General features: G+C 34.1%; 2 protein-coding genes across 3 annotated transcripts; both read left to right on the top strand.

The window, feature by feature from the left end:
* The first annotated feature begins 695 nt into the window (after nt 1-695).
* LOC120083643 (putative disease resistance protein RGA3) lies at nt 696-4,762 on the top strand. Of its 2 annotated transcripts, XM_090310543.1 has the most exons (3): nt 696-3,392; nt 3,636-3,943; nt 4,112-4,762. In XM_090310543.1, the coding sequence occupies exons 1-3, from the start codon at nt 905-907 to the stop codon at nt 4,208-4,210; spliced, it is 2,895 nt and encodes a 964-aa protein (XP_090166669.1). In that variant the 5' UTR covers nt 696-904; the 3' UTR covers nt 4,211-4,762. The 2 variants fall into 2 exon arrangements, with proteins under 2 accessions (XP_090166669.1, XP_038895409.1); XM_039039481.2 differs by having other exon boundaries at nt 697-3,943.
* Nucleotides 4,763-18,235: 13,473 nt separating this feature from the next.
* LOC150038694 (uncharacterized) lies at nt 18,236-18,829 on the top strand. The gene has a single exon (XM_090314150.1). It carries the CDS (start codon nt 18,236-18,238, stop codon nt 18,827-18,829), a length of 594 nt encoding a protein of 197 aa, XP_090170276.1.
* The last annotated feature ends 205 nt before the right edge of the window (nt 18,830-19,034 follow it).

Here is a 19,034-nt window from a genome sequence, read left to right as displayed (position 1 = left end):
CAAGTTAAATCTTAATTCCAATTAAATTCTTAAAATAAAGAATAGAAGTCCTTACACTCGCTCCTCTCTCATCTCACCATAACTTGAAGACCACAATTCAAAATGTTTAAAATGTCGAAGAAGACATTGCGTAATCTAAACTGAGGGCTAAAATTATGACTTTATGTGTTGAATATGGTCGAATAAGCAATTTTTCAATATGTAGTTCTCAAAAAATTACATGTAAACTCAAGTAAACCTAAACTTATGAACTTCCAAAGTTTAATCTTAGATCATATCAATATTTTGGGACATTAAAAGTCAAATAACATGAAATGACGCATGAAAATGAACAGTCAACCTTAATATCGAAGGAGATATGACAAAAATACAATGTTATTGCATGCACGATCATACTATATGGTTAGAGATCTTAAAATATGACGATCTTCGTTTTCTTATTGTATGATCTTGGATCCTATATTTTATGATACAGATTCGTGTTGTATGATCACAAATATTTGTATGACAACTAAAAAAAATAAAAAGTTCCAGAGTTTAGTAGCCTAATTAGGCTTTTAATTATGATTTTTTAGTTGAGAATTAAACTATGACGAGGTTAAATAAGTCTTTTGCCTTGTCAAATATACCCATTTGAGTTATGATGTGAATTCTCATTATCTTGCTCGTGATATAAAAAACAAGCAAGTCGTTTGGAATCTCACAATCATGAATTTTGAAACTAAGCAACAACCCACTGCGCCTTTCTTCTTAGGCCCGCACGGTCAAGTCACAAAAGTTACTTTATTTTATGCTCCTTTCCCTTTGAAAATACTTGTTCAATTATTGTTCACTTGTTGAAAAATTCGTGTGGATTCTGAGACTTTGGATCTTCTCCCTCGGATTACTTGCAATTCTTAGAGAGATGGCCGGATTTGAATTCCTGTGGACTTTTGTTGTGCAGGAAGCTTTGAAGAAGGTAGTGAAAGTTGCAGCACAGGAAATTGCTGTGGCTTGGGGCTTCAAGAAGGAGCTGGAAAAACTGACAAAGTGGTTACTAAAGTCTGAAGCCATTTTAAGAGATATTATCACAAAAAAGTTGTACAATGAACCTGTCAGGATGTGGGTGGAGGATCTTCAACATTTTGTTTACGAAGCCGACGATCTGTTGGACGAGCTTGTTTATGAAGATCTTCGACGCAAAGCGGAAACAGAGAAAATAGAAAAGAAGGTGCACAATTTCTTTTCATGTTCCCATAATCCTTTTCTGTTTCGTAGGAAGATGGCCAAAAGAATGAAGGATATTACTGAGACTTTGTATAAACATTACTGTGAGGCAAGTCCTTTAGGACTCGTTGCTCTGGTTGGGCATGAATCAACTGAAGCACGTAAGAACATTGATCTTAAGCAGATTCGAGACACAACATCAAAGCTAAAGCCTGAAGAAGTTATAATAGGAAGAGAAGTTGAAGTTTCAAACATAGTGAAGTTGGTGATTGAGTCTAGCAATGAACATCCAATGTCCATCATACCCATTGTGGGTATGGGTGGATTGGGGAAAACTACTTTGGCCAAGATGGTGTTCAATCATGGGTTGGTTCAAACTCATTTTGATAAAACATTATGGGTATGTGTGTCTGAACCATTTATTATCATAAATATTTTGGAGGGGATCTTTCAGAGTCTCACTAAAACCTCTTCTAGTTGCTTGAACAAAGAGAACTTACTTCAACGGCTCCAAGAGGAGATGCGAGGTAACAATTATTTTCTTGTTCTTGACGATGTTTGGAATGAAGAAGCTATATTGTGGGATAACTTAAAGGACTGTCTAAACGAGATTGCTGGAAAACCTGGAAACACTATTATCGTGACCACGAGGAGTCCAGACGTTGCCACTGTCATGGGGACAACTTCGAGCATTCATCTTAAAAAATTGTCCGATGATCTATGTTGGTCCTTGTTCAAAAAGGGTGTAAGTGCAGATGGCTTAGAGTTGGAAATTATTAGAGAAGAGGTGGTTACAAAAATTGGTGGAATACCACTAGTTGCAAAAGTTTTAGGAGGGGCAGTAAAGTTTGAAGGAAACTATGAGAGATGGATGACAAAATTCAAAAGCGTGGTGAAAAATATATCAAAAGATGACAAAGATTTTATTTCATCCATACTAAAATTAAGTGTGGATTGTCTACCACTCCTCTCATTAAAGCAATGTTTTGCTTATTGCTCAAACTTTCCCAAAGATTACAAGTTTTGCAAAGAGAGCTTGATTCAAACGTGGATAGCACAAGGATTTATCCAACCACAAGAAGAAGATAATGAATTGATGATGGAGGATATAGGAGAAGGATACTTCGACCTCCTGTTATCTCGCTCCTTATTTGAAGTTGTCGATGAAGATAGCAATGAAAGAACTACTCACTTTAAGATGCATGATCTAATACATGATATCGCTTGTGCTATTTCAAACCAGGTTGAATCAAATCTTCATAATTCTAGTGAAAAGAGTGTAAGAAAGTTGCGCACGATTATTCATGACATTGACAATAGTATCTGTGATAAGTTCGAGGATCTTGTTTGCTTGCGTGTTTTAGTATTTGCGCTGCATCCAGGGTGGGATGTGAGTTTATTCAATTCAATTGGTATAATTGCCAAGCATTTGAGGTATCTTGAAATTAAACAATGCTATCACGAATTGAAGTACAGTCTAGAATCTATTGCCATGCTTTATAATTTGCAAACACTAAAGCTTGGAGTAGGAGCATCTCTTCCAACGAATTTGAGAAAATTGGTGAAGCTAAGACATTTAGAATTCAAGGACATTGGTGATGGGAAAATGCCTTTACATATGAGGCAATTGATTCATCTTCAAACGTTAACTGCGTTTTTTGTAGGTGAGGACGGTTGTAAAATTGAAGAACTTGGACCTTTGAAGAACTTAAAAGGGTCATTAGATCTTGGCTCGCTTGGGGAAGTGAAAAGTAAGGAGGAAGCTATGGGTGCAAGGTTGATAGAAAAGAAGAATTTAACAAAGTTAGCCTTTTACTGGAATTCTTCCTCTGAGGAAGAAGATAACCTAAATGAGTTAGAAGTGTTAGAAGGACTTCAACCACATAACAATCTTCAATCACTATCTATTCTTCACTATAATGGCCAAGCTTTTCCTAATAATATTTTTGTTGAAGGGTTAGTTCACATAATGCTTCACGGATGTATGAAATGTGAAATGCTTCCAATGCTAGGACAATTACCTAACCTGGAGGAACTCGTCATTAGTGAAGTAGACAGTGTGAAAAGCATAGGAAGGGAGTTCTATGGATCAAATAACTCCAACCAAAGGGTTTGTTTCCCCAAGTTGAAGAAATTTTCCCTCATGTATATGGAGAACCTAGAGAATTGGGAAGACGTACCAAATGGTATGGCTTTTTCACATCTCACAATCTTATATATGAGGGGGTGTCCCAAACTAAGTATTCCACATCACTTTGAATGTTTGAATTCCATTAAGTCACTAACCCATATACATTGTCCCAAGTTGCCTCAAAATATGTGTAATCAGTATAATAAATTGGAGGACATGGAAATTTGGGGATGTATGAAAGATTACGACTTTAGTCCCCTCATACACCAATCTTCAATCACACGTGTTTCCTTGACAGATACATCGGAAGATAATCCTGCAATTGAGCTTCCTCAACAACTTGGGTATCTCACAACCTTAAAGCTCTTAGAAATTTTTGGTTTTGAGGGTATCGAAGCTCTACCAGACTGGCTGGAAAATCTTGCATGTTTAGAAGAATTGAAGCTTTATTATTGCAAGAATTTAAAGTGGTTGCCATCGAAACATGTCATGCTATCCCTCACCAAATTGAATCGTGTGGAAGTTAAAGGATGTCCACTGCTACCACTTGGCGAGGGCGATCCAGAGAGGGCCAAACTTTCCCATTTTCCTAACCATTTTGTTAAGGTAAGGTTTTTGCATTTATTGTTGTGTTATTTCATTTTTTTGATAACTAATTCAACGTTTTAGTCGTTATATGTCTATATATATATGTTTTCAGTAAAGAGATTTAAAGTTTAAAGAAGATTGTGTAGCAAGTATGGTTTTCTGTCTAATATTGTTATATTTTGCTAGGTTGTATTTGTCCAATCTTCTTGGAATTGTCCATATCCGTTTAGACCTGGCTATTACAGCCGTTTTGTGTTCTTGAAAGACTATGGAGCTGAGTATTGAAGCATCCTTTGGGCCTCGAATTGTGGTTGGATCCAAGGTTACTGCTGTGCATGTGCTGTGCTGAGAGCTGGAGTCCTGACGTCAGAGTTAGTTATATTTTGGAGGAGCTGCTATTTTTTCGGTGAGGTATTCATTAGAGTGAAAATTGAGTGTGTGAGCTGAGGGAATTTGTTAGAGAGCATCTTTGCTGGTTTTTCTTTTTCCATCTTGTAAGATCACTTGATGGGGAGATGAGAGATTGAGAAATTTCCCTCTCGATTTCTCTTTGTTTTTTAATTGTTGTTGATAGATTTGTTTCTAGTTCTTGGGTAAAACAACATATATATATTATGTTGAACCCAATTTTGCAGCAGAGGGAGTTTGATGTGTGGTAAAATTTTGGATTGCAGTGCATGTGAAGCTTCTGTTTAGGGGCCAAGAGGTAAGACATATATTCTTCAGCATTTTTTGAATGAGAAAAATCATTGAAGAGGAAATAATGTAATATATTATATGTTGAACTGTTTGTATATAACGTTATTTGGCATAATTTGAAGATATGAAGCTTCTTCATCTTCTCTTTTTCTTCTCGGTGTTGTATTGTGTACTTCAGCGGCTAAAAATTCAAAATATGGTGACCACAGTGGATGTAGACTTTATTTGATCTAACCACTATAAAACCGTGTGTTCTCTTTTCCTGAGCTTGGACCGAAGATATGTGAATTGTGTATTTGTTAGAGATTTAGTCGAACAATCTGCTGTTTGATTTGTGGAGTGCACATACCAAATTTCAAACAACCCTTGTAGTACCTGATCACCAACGTAGTGGATGCCAATTTCTATATGTTTGGTTCGGTCGTGGAACACAAGATTAGAGGCAAGACCACCAACACCAAAGTTATCACACCCATATAATTGATTGTTTAGGAAGTGAGTAGCCAATTTCATATAGAAATTGGTGCAGTGATAACTTGTAGAGATACAAGTTATTGTCTCTTAAAAGTTGGAACAATTAGGATCTTTATTGATAAAAACACATTCATTTTAAGGAAAAATGCATAGAATTCCTTGCACATTGTTAACTCATTCAAACGTAGCATTTTCGTTAAAAATTGCTTTACTAACGCATCTCAACGCAGGAATTGAAGAAATTTCACTAAGTGATGTAGATCAGGTTGATGAAAGGATACATTGACTCGCGTTTTTTCTGTCAAATCACCACTTACAAGTATGGACATCTGACTAGTGGCGTCTGAATGTCTCAGAGATGGCAGGCGGTTGACTCAAGGTATGGAATTTAATGCAAGTTCTGTCAACAAAAGCTTGGAGTTACCTATAAAAAGGGAAATCAGTTGCTGAAGAAGGAGTTAGCTAGTTACAAAAATAGATACTTAGACATTTTAGAGAGCCAGTTAGTACTTTAGCTTAATTATGTTGTCTGCAAGAAGGAGATAGGAGGGAAGATCCATTTTCACTGTTGATCAAGAGGAATTGTTGGAGACAAAGCTCGAGAGAGGAGTTTTCATCACGTTTTTCACCAAGTTGGTTGAACAAGTAGTAAAATTAAGCTAAAGAGAACAAGAAATTGGACTCTACGACTTGACTTCTTCATTTTACATCTCATTTCCATCTCTCATTTCATTCTATCAATATAGATTTTTTATATTAAAGATTTAGGCCCAGAAAAAGAAAAAAAAAACTAAAATGGACATGACCCATATGCACGGTTTAGCCCACCTTCTTTCGAGCTCTACAATCAGGGAAAACACTTCCAACCCTTCATCTTCTTTCACTCTAACAGTGTCATCTTCTTCCCCTTCGGTTTCGCTCCAAACTTCAAAAGGTATGTTCTTCTTCTTCGTTTCTTCGTTTCTTCGTTTCTTCTTTTCCTTTCTTCATCTCTTCATCACTAATAGTAAAACTTTGAAAACATAGGGCTTCGTTCTTCTTCCATTAACAGTTTATATAAGAAGATAAATAGTTATTTCAAATTAAGGTTACATGCATTCTCCATCTTTTTTAGGTATTTCATTCACTGTTTTATTATGCATTTTGGTCACAGTGTAGTCATCACAGCGTAGTCATCATAAACTAATAGTCATCAAAAAGTTGATTATATGAAGTTTATTTGTTGATATTTGTTGATATGCTGATTGTGATTTACTGATTTTTTGGTGAATATGTTGATAGTTTATTGTTGACTGTGTTTGATTGCTAATTATGTGAAGTTTATTGTACTGTGTTTGATTGTGATTTGCTGATGTTTCAGTGAATATTATGCTAATTTAGTTATTTATTAGTGATAGAAGTTATCACTGATGCTTCAAGAAATATATTGACAGTTTGTTGATAGAATGTGAAGTTTATTTGTTGATATTTATTGATAGTTGTTGATATACTAATTGGGATTTGCTGATTTTATTGTTGACTGTGTTTGATTGCTAATTATGTGAAAAGTTTATTGTACTGTGTTTGATTGTGATTTGCTGATGTTTCAGTGAATATTATGTTAATTTAGTTATTTCTTAGTGATAGAAGTTATCACTGATGCTTCAGGGAATATGTTGACAATTAATTGATAGTTTGTTGATGGATTTATCTATCAACAAACTATCACTATCATTGATGCTAATTTAGTTTCCTGTACTGTGATTTGATGATTGTTTATTTATAGGAAAAGTATCTATCACTATTATTGCTATCAGTGATACTCTTTTATTGCTATCACTAATAGTATCTATCACTGATATGTATCACTAGAGTATAACATTAGGAGAATGTAATTGATAGCATCTTTAAGTGATATCTCTAATAGGCTACTATCAATGATATGAATGTAATGGTTCCACATGTTTGTTTTTAGGATAAATGGAGAAAGGAAATAGAAAATCATTGAAAGATCAACATCTGGAAAAAAAACACAAGAAGATCAAGGTCCACAATCTAATGATATTTTATAAATTTATATAGATTTGTGGTTGCTTTTTTCTTACATTTAGGTTATTGTTATATATGCCGGAAAATGTATTAATTGTTCCAGAAAGTGAATGGACAAACCCATTAAAAGTCAGCTCCTTCATAAGTTTAGAAGTCCTATCTAACATAGGAAAATTAGATGAGTCATCACTCCAACTATTTAGGGAAGACCCTTTTGGGCACTTCTTAGATATGAAAATGAAAAGGGTGCCCAACCAACTCATATCACACCTAATTAGAAGGCAATGCACAACTACCAAACAAAATATCTTGGCCTTTAATTTAGAAGGACATATTTCAGAATTTGGCCTCAAGGATTTTTGTTTAGTAACAGGTTTAAATTGTGATGATTACCCTATAGATGGTATCTATACTGAACAAGAATCAATGGACAACACAATTAGGAACTTCTTTTTCAAGACAAATACGAAAATTATAAGAAGAGAGCTCCAACCTACTTTTAATTTGTTAGGTTCTAATGCCAATATACCCATTGATATAAAGGTCAAACTTGCACACTTGTATTTTCTAGAAAGCTTCCTAATTCCTACACAAGGACATAACAAAGTAAGTTGGAAGCATCTAAAAATGTTGGATGATGAAGAAAAGTTTAGATCTTATCCATGGGGCAAGGTTTCCTTTGAATTACCTGTAGAGTTTTTTAAGAAGGTTGTCATCAATAAGCCATCTTCCATTTTCATCCAAGGATTTTCACTTGCTTTGGTATATTGGGCTTTTGAAATTATACCAAGATTATCCAATTCTACTATTGGATTTCCACGAAGAATAAAAAGTGGACCTAGACTTACTCAATGGGAATCTCAAGAACCTAATGATTGGCAACACATAACCAACAATTTTTTCAAAGCCACTGGTGTAAGTCTTTTATCACTATTATTTCCTTTATTTATATATATTATTATCATACTATCAAATGATAGAAACTATAACTGATGTTTCAGCTTTTATAACATAGAAGATACCACTATCAGTGATAGCTGCTATCAGTCATTTGTAACTATTGTGATATCTTCTATCATTGATGGCATGTTATTGTAAGTAGAAGCAATCTATGATAGCTTGAAATCAGTGATTGTTTCTATAAACATGTTGTATCACTAACATCTTTATTAAACTTTTAGTTTACCGTTGCTTCATTGGTTCCAACTGAACAAGAATTAAAATCAAACTATTATGGCTATTTTGCGGAGCTGGAAACAAGGGAGATGGATATTGAAAAAGAAAAAGAAGGAAAACAAATGTCAACTGGGAGAAGAATTGCATCATTACAAGAAGGAATTGAATAATTAAAAAGCGGACAAGAAGATATTAAAAAGGACATCCATGAAAAGCGCAAGGAGATTCTTGATATATTGGGCCACATAAAAGAAGCTATCAGTGATAAACTTCCACAAAAAGAAGAAGGTGGTGAAAAGCAATCTCAAGAATCTTTTGAGAAGAACAAAGCGCCATCATCTAGTTTGAAGCTTTTAGATGCAATTTTGGAAGTTCTAGAGGTTAAACTTGTGATTTTCTTTTTCTGTAAAGAAGTACAATAACATAAATGATATATGCATGCAACCTGAAGTTTAAAATGCTAAGGACAAGGAGGCTCAAGAAAAGGGTGTTCAAGAGAATGACCAGCAAGAATAATTGCAAGATGATCCTGAAGATGAAGAGGAAGATCAAGAAGAAAAAGAGGATACAGATAAATAAGAGGAAAATAATGTAGATAAAGAAGATATGACGAAAAAGAATGTAAGTATTGATTGATTGATGATTTTAATTATAAGATTAGCATGCTATCAGTGATATCTGAAATCACTGATAACCAATTATCAGTGATAACAAGCTATCATTGATAGTTTGTTATCAGTGATAGTATAAATAATAGGAAGCTTTATTTCCTTGACCGATACTGATAGAACATTGATAGATGTCATGTTATATTTGATTTCATGATTTCAGGTTATTAAAAAGACTCTTAAAAAGAGTCCAAAAAAATATAGACCAAAGGTTGTCGTCGAAAATATGGAGGACAACAAGAGACTAAAAAGACAAGCGAAACCGACCAAGAAAATTTTGGAGAACACAAAAAACAAAAGAAAGAAAAAAAGGTCTCTCCGAATGTGTCTACCAAGGTGTCTCCAAGTAAAGCTACAAGGCATTCTCCAAGGTAGAATGACGACGCTCCAAGCTTTGATCTCAAAAAATATCACAACTTTGATTGACAATAAATATAGTTGTTTGTTGACAATAGATAGACTTCTGTTTGACAATGATGATTGCTTTTTTTTTTTTTTTTCAAATAGATAGGCTTCTGTGCTAGTTAGATAGTGATTGTTATGCTTTTGAAAATTAGATTGTTATTTTACAAGATCAGTGATAGTTAGATTCGAAATTAGATTGGAAATTATTTTGGACAATAAACAGTGATTGTTATGCTTTTGGAAATTACATTGTTATTTTACAAGATCAATGATAGTTAGATTGAATCAATATGAATCCTTTGTAAATATGATTGCTATAGTTGCAACTTTCAATATATTTTAGTGTTCTTCAACAGGTTGTTGGGTTGATCAAACTTTAAACACAAGTTGCACAGCTTCTATCACTAATAGTATGGTATCAGTAATAGACATGCTATCAGTGATAGAATCTATCATTGATGGATTTTCTGCAAAAATGCTTATCTTTTAGTATAATTATTTAACAAAAGAAGTTTTGATGCTTTTGAATTCATTGTATTAATTGCTGACAGAAGCTATTATAACTAGCTTGATATCATTTCTTTGAATTGTTGTGGCTAAAGGAAAACAAAAGCTTCATAAACAAAAGCATCATATTGTAAAGTATCATATTGACTAAAGAATGGATATATCAACAACAAAGTCTGTTCCATTGACAAAACATTAGTAACAAGGTCTCTAATATATTTATGACAAACATCAATAACAAATTGTCTCACTATCTAATGGATAAATTGATGACAACAAGCAACAACTACAATCTAATGGATAAATTGGTGAAAAACATCGGTCGTCTCACTATCATTGATAAATTGATGGACAAACATCAATTATAAGACAAGCTTATTCATTACAAACATCAATTACAAATCAAGTTTCTTCATTACAAACATCAATTACAAATCAAGCTTCTTCATTAAACAACTAGTGGCAATTTACATGTCCTACAATTATGGTCACGACGATGACATCGACTGCACTTCGCGCTCCTTTTCTTTTCACCAATTTATAATATTCTTTGTTTACGTGGTCGTCCAGCCAGATGTTTAACTATTGGAGGTAATACATTCACACCAACATCAACAGATCTTCAATCAAAATGATTTCCAATAGGATAAACTAATCCTTTATAGGTTGATAACAATGTACTGGAAAAATAGTAGTCCGACACAGAAGCATATATATTTAAATTTAGCCCACGAATAACAACACAAGCATGAGCACATGGAATCTCCACCAAATCCCAAACATGACAACTGCACGATTTAGAGGCCAAATTTACCAAAAACTGATTGTCTTCATCAACTACTTTATATTCTTCATTGTTAATAGGATCAACTTGAAAAATAAAATAGTCAACGAAATGTAATCAACAAGGTGAATTAATGGAATGTCAATGAAAATTAAAATATAAACAAAAATGTAAGTGATACTATCCCTACCTGATTAAATATTTTCAAGCTATCAATGAAAACAAAAAATATCATTGATAGCTTCTATCAAAGATAACATATTATTAATGAAAGAAGATATCATTGATAACTGTTATTAATGATATTTTCTAATAGTTAAGGTATTTGTACCTTGAAGCTTCTTGACTGACTGTATTGCTCTCGCAACTCAGACTCTACCCAACTAGTCAAAACAATCTTTATGGATAATGTTGAGTGACCTTTTTCATAAAACCAAATTTGAAGTATTTCTCTAATATATCAAGTAATGATGCAACAGAGAACTCCCTAGGCTCTTTCAAAATATTATTCAAGCACTCTGAAATATTAGTAATCATCATATTATACCTTTTTCTCCTAGAATGTGCACGTGCCCACTTCTCAAAACCAACTTTACTAAGTGAATTGTAGGATATATTGATTTCATCCATTTCATATAAAACTCGAACTTATCAATTGTATAAGCTTTTGCACAACTATAATATATGTCATCAATTAAAGAATCCTTATAAATCAACTTCATATTTTGCAAAAGGTGGCGTAGACAAACACAATACTCAAACTTTGGAAAAACGTTCATAACACCTTTCGGAATGCTAAAATGCCGATCAGAAATAATGACTAATCCTTCTCGTTCACCAAAACTTTTCTTTAAATTCTCAAAATATCATCTCCAGGATACATCATTTTCAGAATCAACAATACTAAAAGCAAGAGGAAAAATTTGATTGTTATCATCAATTGTTGAAGCCGTCAAAAGAGTCCCAGTATATTTACATTTCAAGAACATCCCATCAACTGATAATTAGGCCTACAATGCTTCAAACCCCCAATTGATGCTCCAATAGCCATATAACAATACTTAAAATGTCCATTTATGTCAGCTTCATAGGCAGTGAATGTACCTAAAAGAAGAAAATAAACAACTAAGCCAAATTACAAAAGGTATATAATTGATTGATGCCTACCAATGATAGCTTTTATCACTGGTTATAGTATATCAACAATAGCTTCCATTATTTTCATGTTATCAGTGATGGAAGATATCAGTGATCTCCAATCAGTGATAGGAACTATCATTGATAGATCATATAATAAGTCAGAAACAAGAAACCTGGATTCTTTTCTTCTAACTTTATCAAAAACTTTGGAATCAAAGCATATGATTCGCGTGCATCGCCTTTTAAAGACTTCATTATTTGCTCTTTTGCCCACCATGCTTTATAATAGCTAATAGTTACTCCAAATTCCTTACGGACTTTATTCACAATATCACTAGGAGTTGAGGTATGAGAAGAACTAAATCTAAAATCATTTCTCAAACATTCAGCTATTAAGGACGAAGAAGCTTGCTTATGACAAGTTTGAATACTTTTTATAGAACAATCATGAATATCAATAAACTTCCTAAGTATCCACAAAACACTCCGCTTGTAATGGGATGCCCTCATATACCACTGACAACCATCTTGAACACATCGAAGCACAATTTCTCTTGAATTTGACGTTATAGACTTAAATTCAAAATTCTTCTTAACCGCTAACAAATAAAAACAATTTGATAAAATCTCTTTAATAGAAAACATATCTTTTTCTTTCAAATCACGAGCAATATGTATATCCATAATCACTTGGAAATCGCCATCATCAATCATAGGCTTAGAAGAAAGAAAAATAGACAAATAATTCTCAACCCCACTAGAAACAACATTAGAAGACACTTCCAAACATGAACTACTGACATGAGCAATCAAAGGATGTCGTGTATTGTGTTCCTTAACTAATGCCAAAAAATCAAGCTATATCCTTATCTTCACGAATTTGAACTACATTTTGAACTTCATTCATAACAAAATCTAATAAAACTGAAAGTTCTATAGAAGAAGTAAACACATCCAAACAAATCTCCTTCATTATTAAACCCATAAAATCTTCAACAACCATTATATTGTCTACTAAAACTCTAGTAGATTTGTAATTCACATAACAGTGTTTTTCATTCCATATTCCACTATGAAAAACAACTATTAGAATAACCATGTTTTAAAATTCCTGCAAAAGTAAAACAAAAACTCTTGAATAACAATATCAATAGGTTCTAATATCTATCAAAAGCAAATATAAATCTATCAGTATCACTGATACCAGTCTATAACTAGGCATGTCTTTCAATGGATATCAATAAAAAATAATGAACAAATAAAAAATGATAGCAATCACATATATTCTATCAGTGATAGACACTATCAATGATAGTCACTGATATCTTCCAAATGATGACAGGAGCTTCTAAACCCTAAGTTAATACATTGAAAATAGTAGAAAATCATAAATGACAAACAAAAAACCAAGGTAACTGTAATATCAAACATCAAAATATACTGATATGTTTATAGAAATAATATACAATATCAAATAAAAGAGTAAAGAATGCAAGCCCTAATTTAATTAATCAACCAAAACTCAAAATACTTAAGAAAAAGTAAACAACGCAATGAACAAAAATTTCATGAAAATACACAATCTCCGTTCACAATCCATTATGTTCACAATGAGCTGAAGAAATCATTAGGTTCTTGAGAAAAAGAGAAAAAAAAAGACTAAATGAGCTGAAGAAATCGAGAAAAAAAATTTTAAAAATCGAAAAAACAAGAACGCTCAAAGAAATCAAACTCCCAATCGAAGATGCAATCGAAAAAAGAAAAACGAACTCACGAATTGGAATTGATCGAAGTATCACGGAGCTTCACAAATTGGAATTCATGGAGACTGATTCTTCGACAGAGCTTCACCGTGAAAGAATGAAAATGGAAATGTGAAAAAGGAAAGTTAATAAAGGGAAAGAAAGGGTAAACTTGGAATTTTAAAAAAAGTAACAGCTTGACCAGTCAATGTTTGCTATATTAGCAAATATTTGAAATGTGGTATATATGATCAGTTTTTTTTTCCTATTTGTATTATTTGATACAAATTTCCCTGCTTGACTTCTTCATTCTACATCTCATTTCCATCTCTCATTTCATTCTGTCAAGCGAAATTGTTGTACAAGCATTTGCTATCTTTAATTCAATCGTTGATGAATTACTACTTATCCATTTGTTTACATTCAAATCTGCTCATGTTTACTAGTTTTCTAACTTAATGAATATTTGAATTCCATGCATCAATCATCCTGATCAGTTGATTTAAGTTACTAAGTAGTCGTGAGAGACATTTAACTATAGAACGCATCAAGTCGGAGCACGTAGTAGATTTAGAGATAAAGTTACTTGCATCTTTATTTTGTTCTTTGTAATCAACACATGCATCCTAGAGATAGGAATACATGTGACATTCACATTGAGAAATTTTGAACTGAAAGTGAACCAAGGAACAAAAACACCAACGCATACCACAAACACTTAGTTTGTAAACCAACATCTATACCATTTTCATCTCACTTTCACCGTAATCACAAGCTTGTTACTCCCACTTGGATCAATGCATATCACCAGTACTTAAGACCATTCATCCATGATTTCCCATTTTTACCCTCTTAACTCCTACTTCGTCTTGTATGTGTGCACTTAGGTTAGTGTACATAATCCACACTTAAGCAAATTTAGAAACCCTCTGCATTAGATTGAAAACAGAATCTGTGTTAGACTACTCCAGAATCCCTGCATTCGTCCCTAGACTTACCAAGAAACTTAAGTTAGATTTATACTTAAATCTGATTTAGGAAAGCTTGTACGCATTTCACAAGGTGCTTACATCCACTCGGATGCATTGCATACTTTTCTTACTTAGAGAGAAGTTATTCCATCATCCATCTCCACTCATTATCATTCTTTATCTTCACTCATAGCACTGTTAGACTCAAATCACGAGACGAACATGTAACCAGGTAATTTAAGTGGCGATCGACATGTGCCAGTACACAATATTCTAATTCAGTGCTTGAACAAGCTATGGCGGACAACCTTTTGGAAGACCATGAGACCCACATGTTTTCCAAATAGGCCAAATATGCTCCAACTGGTCATTTTCAATCATCCACATTGATGCCCACAAAAATGAAGGACATTACTGAAACTTTGTGTAGACATTATTGTGAGGCAAGTTCTTTAGGATTGGTTGCTCTGGTTGGGCAGAGATCAACTGAAACACATAAGAATATTGATCTAATTAAGCATACTCGGGAAACAATGTCAAATCTTAATTTTGAAGAAGTTGTAATAGGAAGAGAAGTTGAAGTTTCAAACATAGTGAAGTTGGTGATTGATTCTAGCAATGAACATCCAATATTCGTCATACCCATTGTGAGTATGGGTGGATTGGGAAAAACAACTTTGGTAAAGATAGTCTTCAATCATGACTTGGTTAAAGCTCATTTTGATGAAACTTGCGTATCTAGACCATCTATTGTCATCAATATTTTGGAAGGGATCTTTCAAAGTCTAACAAAAACATCCACTTCCAGTGGGTTGAACAAGGAGAACTTACTTTGAAGGCTCCAAGAGGAGATGTGAGATAAAAATTATTTTCTTCTTCTTGATGATGTTTGGAATGAAGAAGTAGATTGTGGGTTGAGTTAAGGGAATATTAATCTGAAAATAGTATTATTGTGATCACGAGGAGTGCAGAAATTGCAACTGTCATGGGGACAACTTCGAGTCATCTTCTAAAAAATTGTCTGATGATCAATGCTGGTCCTTGTTCAAGGAGGGTGTAATTGCAGATGGCCTAGAGTTGGAAATTAGTAGAGAAGAGCTGGTTGCAAAAATGGGTGGAATACCACTAGTTGCAGAAGTCTTAGGAGGGGCAGTAAAGTTTGAAGGGAACTACGACAAATCGGTGACAAAATTTAAGTGTGATGGAAAATATATCAAAAGTTGACAAAGATTTTGTCTCATCAATACTAAAATTAAACGTAGAAATTTTAGTCAAAGAAATTTTTGTCTCATCAATTCTAGTGAAAAAAGTAAAAGAAAGTTGCACAGATTAATTTGTTTTGACAAGAAAATCAACGATAAATTTGAGCAAAATTGTGTTTGCTTGCGTATTTTAGTCGTGAATATAAGAAATTTTGAATTATTCACTCCATTTGGTATGTTCAAGCATTTGAGATATCTCAAATGCTTAAACATACCAAATGGAGTGAATAATTCAAAATTTCTTAAACTAATCAAGTTAAGACATTTACAATTCTATGACATCGAGGGTGTGAAAATGCCTTTACATTTGAGTCAATTAATTGATCTTCAAACATTAACTGAATTTTGAGTAGGTTATGAGGAGGATTGTAAAATTGAAGAACTTGGACCATTAAAGAACTTGAAAGTGTGGTTAAAGCTTTCAAATCTCGAGAGTGAAAAGTAAAGTGGAAGCTATGCTGTAAGGTTGATGGAAAAGAAGAATTTGACCAACAGGAACGTTTGGGGCAAGGAGTTGTTATTATAATCCTAAGTTATTATAGTTGGGTTATAATAGTTTGTGGGGAAATTTTTACGGATGACCCGAAAATTAAGCCCAAAATGTCAAATGGCCCATTTTTTAAAAATAATGTCAATTGACCTTCTGCTGACATCATCACCATGCCCTTACACCGGCCTCACGAGGTAAGTCTCGCTCTTGTCTGATTAAACGCTCTCACTCTCACTCTTGGTCTCGTTTGAAATTCCCTGGTTTGATGTGATTGCTCGTCAATGTACTGTTGATTTGACAAAATGTCACGACGAAAGCTTCAAATCAAATCAATAATACCTAAACACAATACAATGGTGATTTCTTTAAACTCTAAACTCCATTTCAAAGGTGATTACTTCTCTGGTTTTCGACAGTGTTTCAAAGGTGATTCCTTCTTTTGCGAGAAGAGTTTAGTAGACTTCAGATAGCTGTAACGTTGAAGTTTAAACAAGACGAAAGGGTTGGAAAGGGGTTTGGAAATGTGAGTTATGATGATATGGCTGTGGACAGACAATACGAGGAATCATATCAGTTTCGTCGGGAAGAGGATGATATTCCATTGTCTACCAACATTGTACCATCAATATTTGATTATATGGATTATGGTCCTTCAGTGATGTAGATGTGAATGAGCAACCAGCAGAATTGAATGAAATAGATCGTGATCATGGAGATGTGCGTCGTTCTACAGCAGCTTCAGTGGTTCCACCATCTGTGTCTTCAAGTCATAGGACAAAGTTGATTATGCCTGGCATCTCTTCATCTGGGACAGAGAACATTGAAGTTGGTCCACTATTTTTCAAAAAGGACTTGAAAATGAGATTATCTATTTTGTCCATCAACAGAAATTGTGAATTTAAGGTCAGGAAGTCATAGGACATAGTTGATTATGCCTTGCACCTCTTCCTCTCTGTTCACTGTCAAATGCATTGGGGAGAGATGTAAGTGGAGCCTTCGTGCAGTCAAAATGGAAGGGTCTGATATATTCAAGATCACAAAGTACTGTAGTTCGCAGACATGTTACATAGAAATTTTGAATCACGACCATAGACAAGCAACTGCTACGGTTATTGATCAACTCATCAAAGATAAGTTCACGTAGGACGTATTTATAAACCTAGTCATATCGTTGAGGATATGAGGAGAGATTATGGCGTGAACATAAGTTATGATAAAGTGTGGCGTGCAAGGGAAACTGTGTATGATCTCACTAGAGGTACCCCAGAATACTCATACTTCATACTACATGCTTATGGAGAAGCGCTAAAAATAAAGAATCCGGGTATAGTCTTTGAGATCGAACTTGAAGATAAGGTGCATTTCAAGTATATGTTTATGGCATTAGGGCCTTGTATTAGAGGTTTTGCAAGTTTTCGGCCTTGTATTATTGTTGATGTGTCGCACTTGAAAGGAAAATATAAAGGCACCATGTTGGTTGCGGTTTCTATGGACGAGAACAATCAATTATACCCATTAGCATATTCAATAGTGGACAATGAAACCGATCGATCATGGAAATGGTTTATATCAAACTTGAAATGTAGTATTGGAGAACCCGATAATCGGATGGTATCTATCGGCAATGCTATTTGTGTATTTTTTTCCCACAGCATTTCATGGATTGTACATATGGCATATAGAGCAGAATCTGGTTACAAACTTTAAGGATAGCACGGTTGTTAAGATATTTAGAGATGCAGCAAGGGCATTTCACATGACAGAGTTTCAAACAAAATAGGACGAACTCCGTAGTTTTAAAGACGGTGTTGTCACGAAATATTTGGAAGACATCGGTCTTCAAAAGTGGGCACGGGTTTACCAAATAGAACGAAGATATGATAACATGACATCCAACAGTGCAGAGTGTTTCAATTCCTTAACTAAAGAGTATCGACTGATGCCCATAGTATGCTTGATTGAACATGTTAGAGGAATGCTCCAATCGTGGTTCTACAAACGGAGGAATTATTGGGCATCTCGAACGACATTGCACTCTGACTACTGTGAAACCCGATTGGCAAGTGAAGTTGATAAGGGCAAATGATATTTGTTATCGGGCACACGTGCGAGATAATCGATTGGACGGTATTGTCAATCTTCACACGAAGGAATGCACGTGTAAGGAATTTGACTCACTTGTTATCCCATGTTCCCATGCAATTGTTGCTACCAAGGAAAGAAATATACTCATCCACAATCTTTGTAGTCGATTTTATACAGTGGACTCTCTAATGACTGCGTATGCGGAGCCTATAAATCCACTTGGCCACATATCTGAATGGAAAAGGCCTTCTGGATACGTAGAAAAGATTATCCTACCTCCAAAGTTTGTGCCACAAGCTGGGCGACGGAGAGTGAGAAGAATACCATCCAGAGGAGAATTTCACAGACAAATGAAATGTGGTTGGTGTGGGAATTATGGACATAACCGCCAAAATTGTACTGAACCACTTACAACCGTGCGACGTGCCGAAAATTCTAGAGACCGAGACATAAACACCCCTCATCCAACTTAGTTATAAATACCATTGATCATTTTTTCATACATCATACTTGTAACATACTTCATACTTTTTCATACTTGTAACATACTTCATACTTTTTCATACTTGTAACATACTTCATACTTTTTCATACTTGTAACATACTTCATTGTTTTTCATACTTCATACTTCATACTTTCATCTTGTAAACAAAAAATAATAACAAGCTGGAGTATTT

This window comes from Benincasa hispida, chromosome 1 (assembly GCF_027475165.1).
Source record: "Benincasa hispida cultivar pf3 chromosome 1, pf3_genome.v1.1, whole genome shotgun sequence".
Classification (NCBI taxonomy): Eukaryota; Viridiplantae; Streptophyta; class Magnoliopsida; order Cucurbitales; family Cucurbitaceae; genus Benincasa; species Benincasa hispida.
Note: the sequence above shows the minus strand (reverse complement) of the source record. Positions and strands in the feature narration are given on the sequence as shown.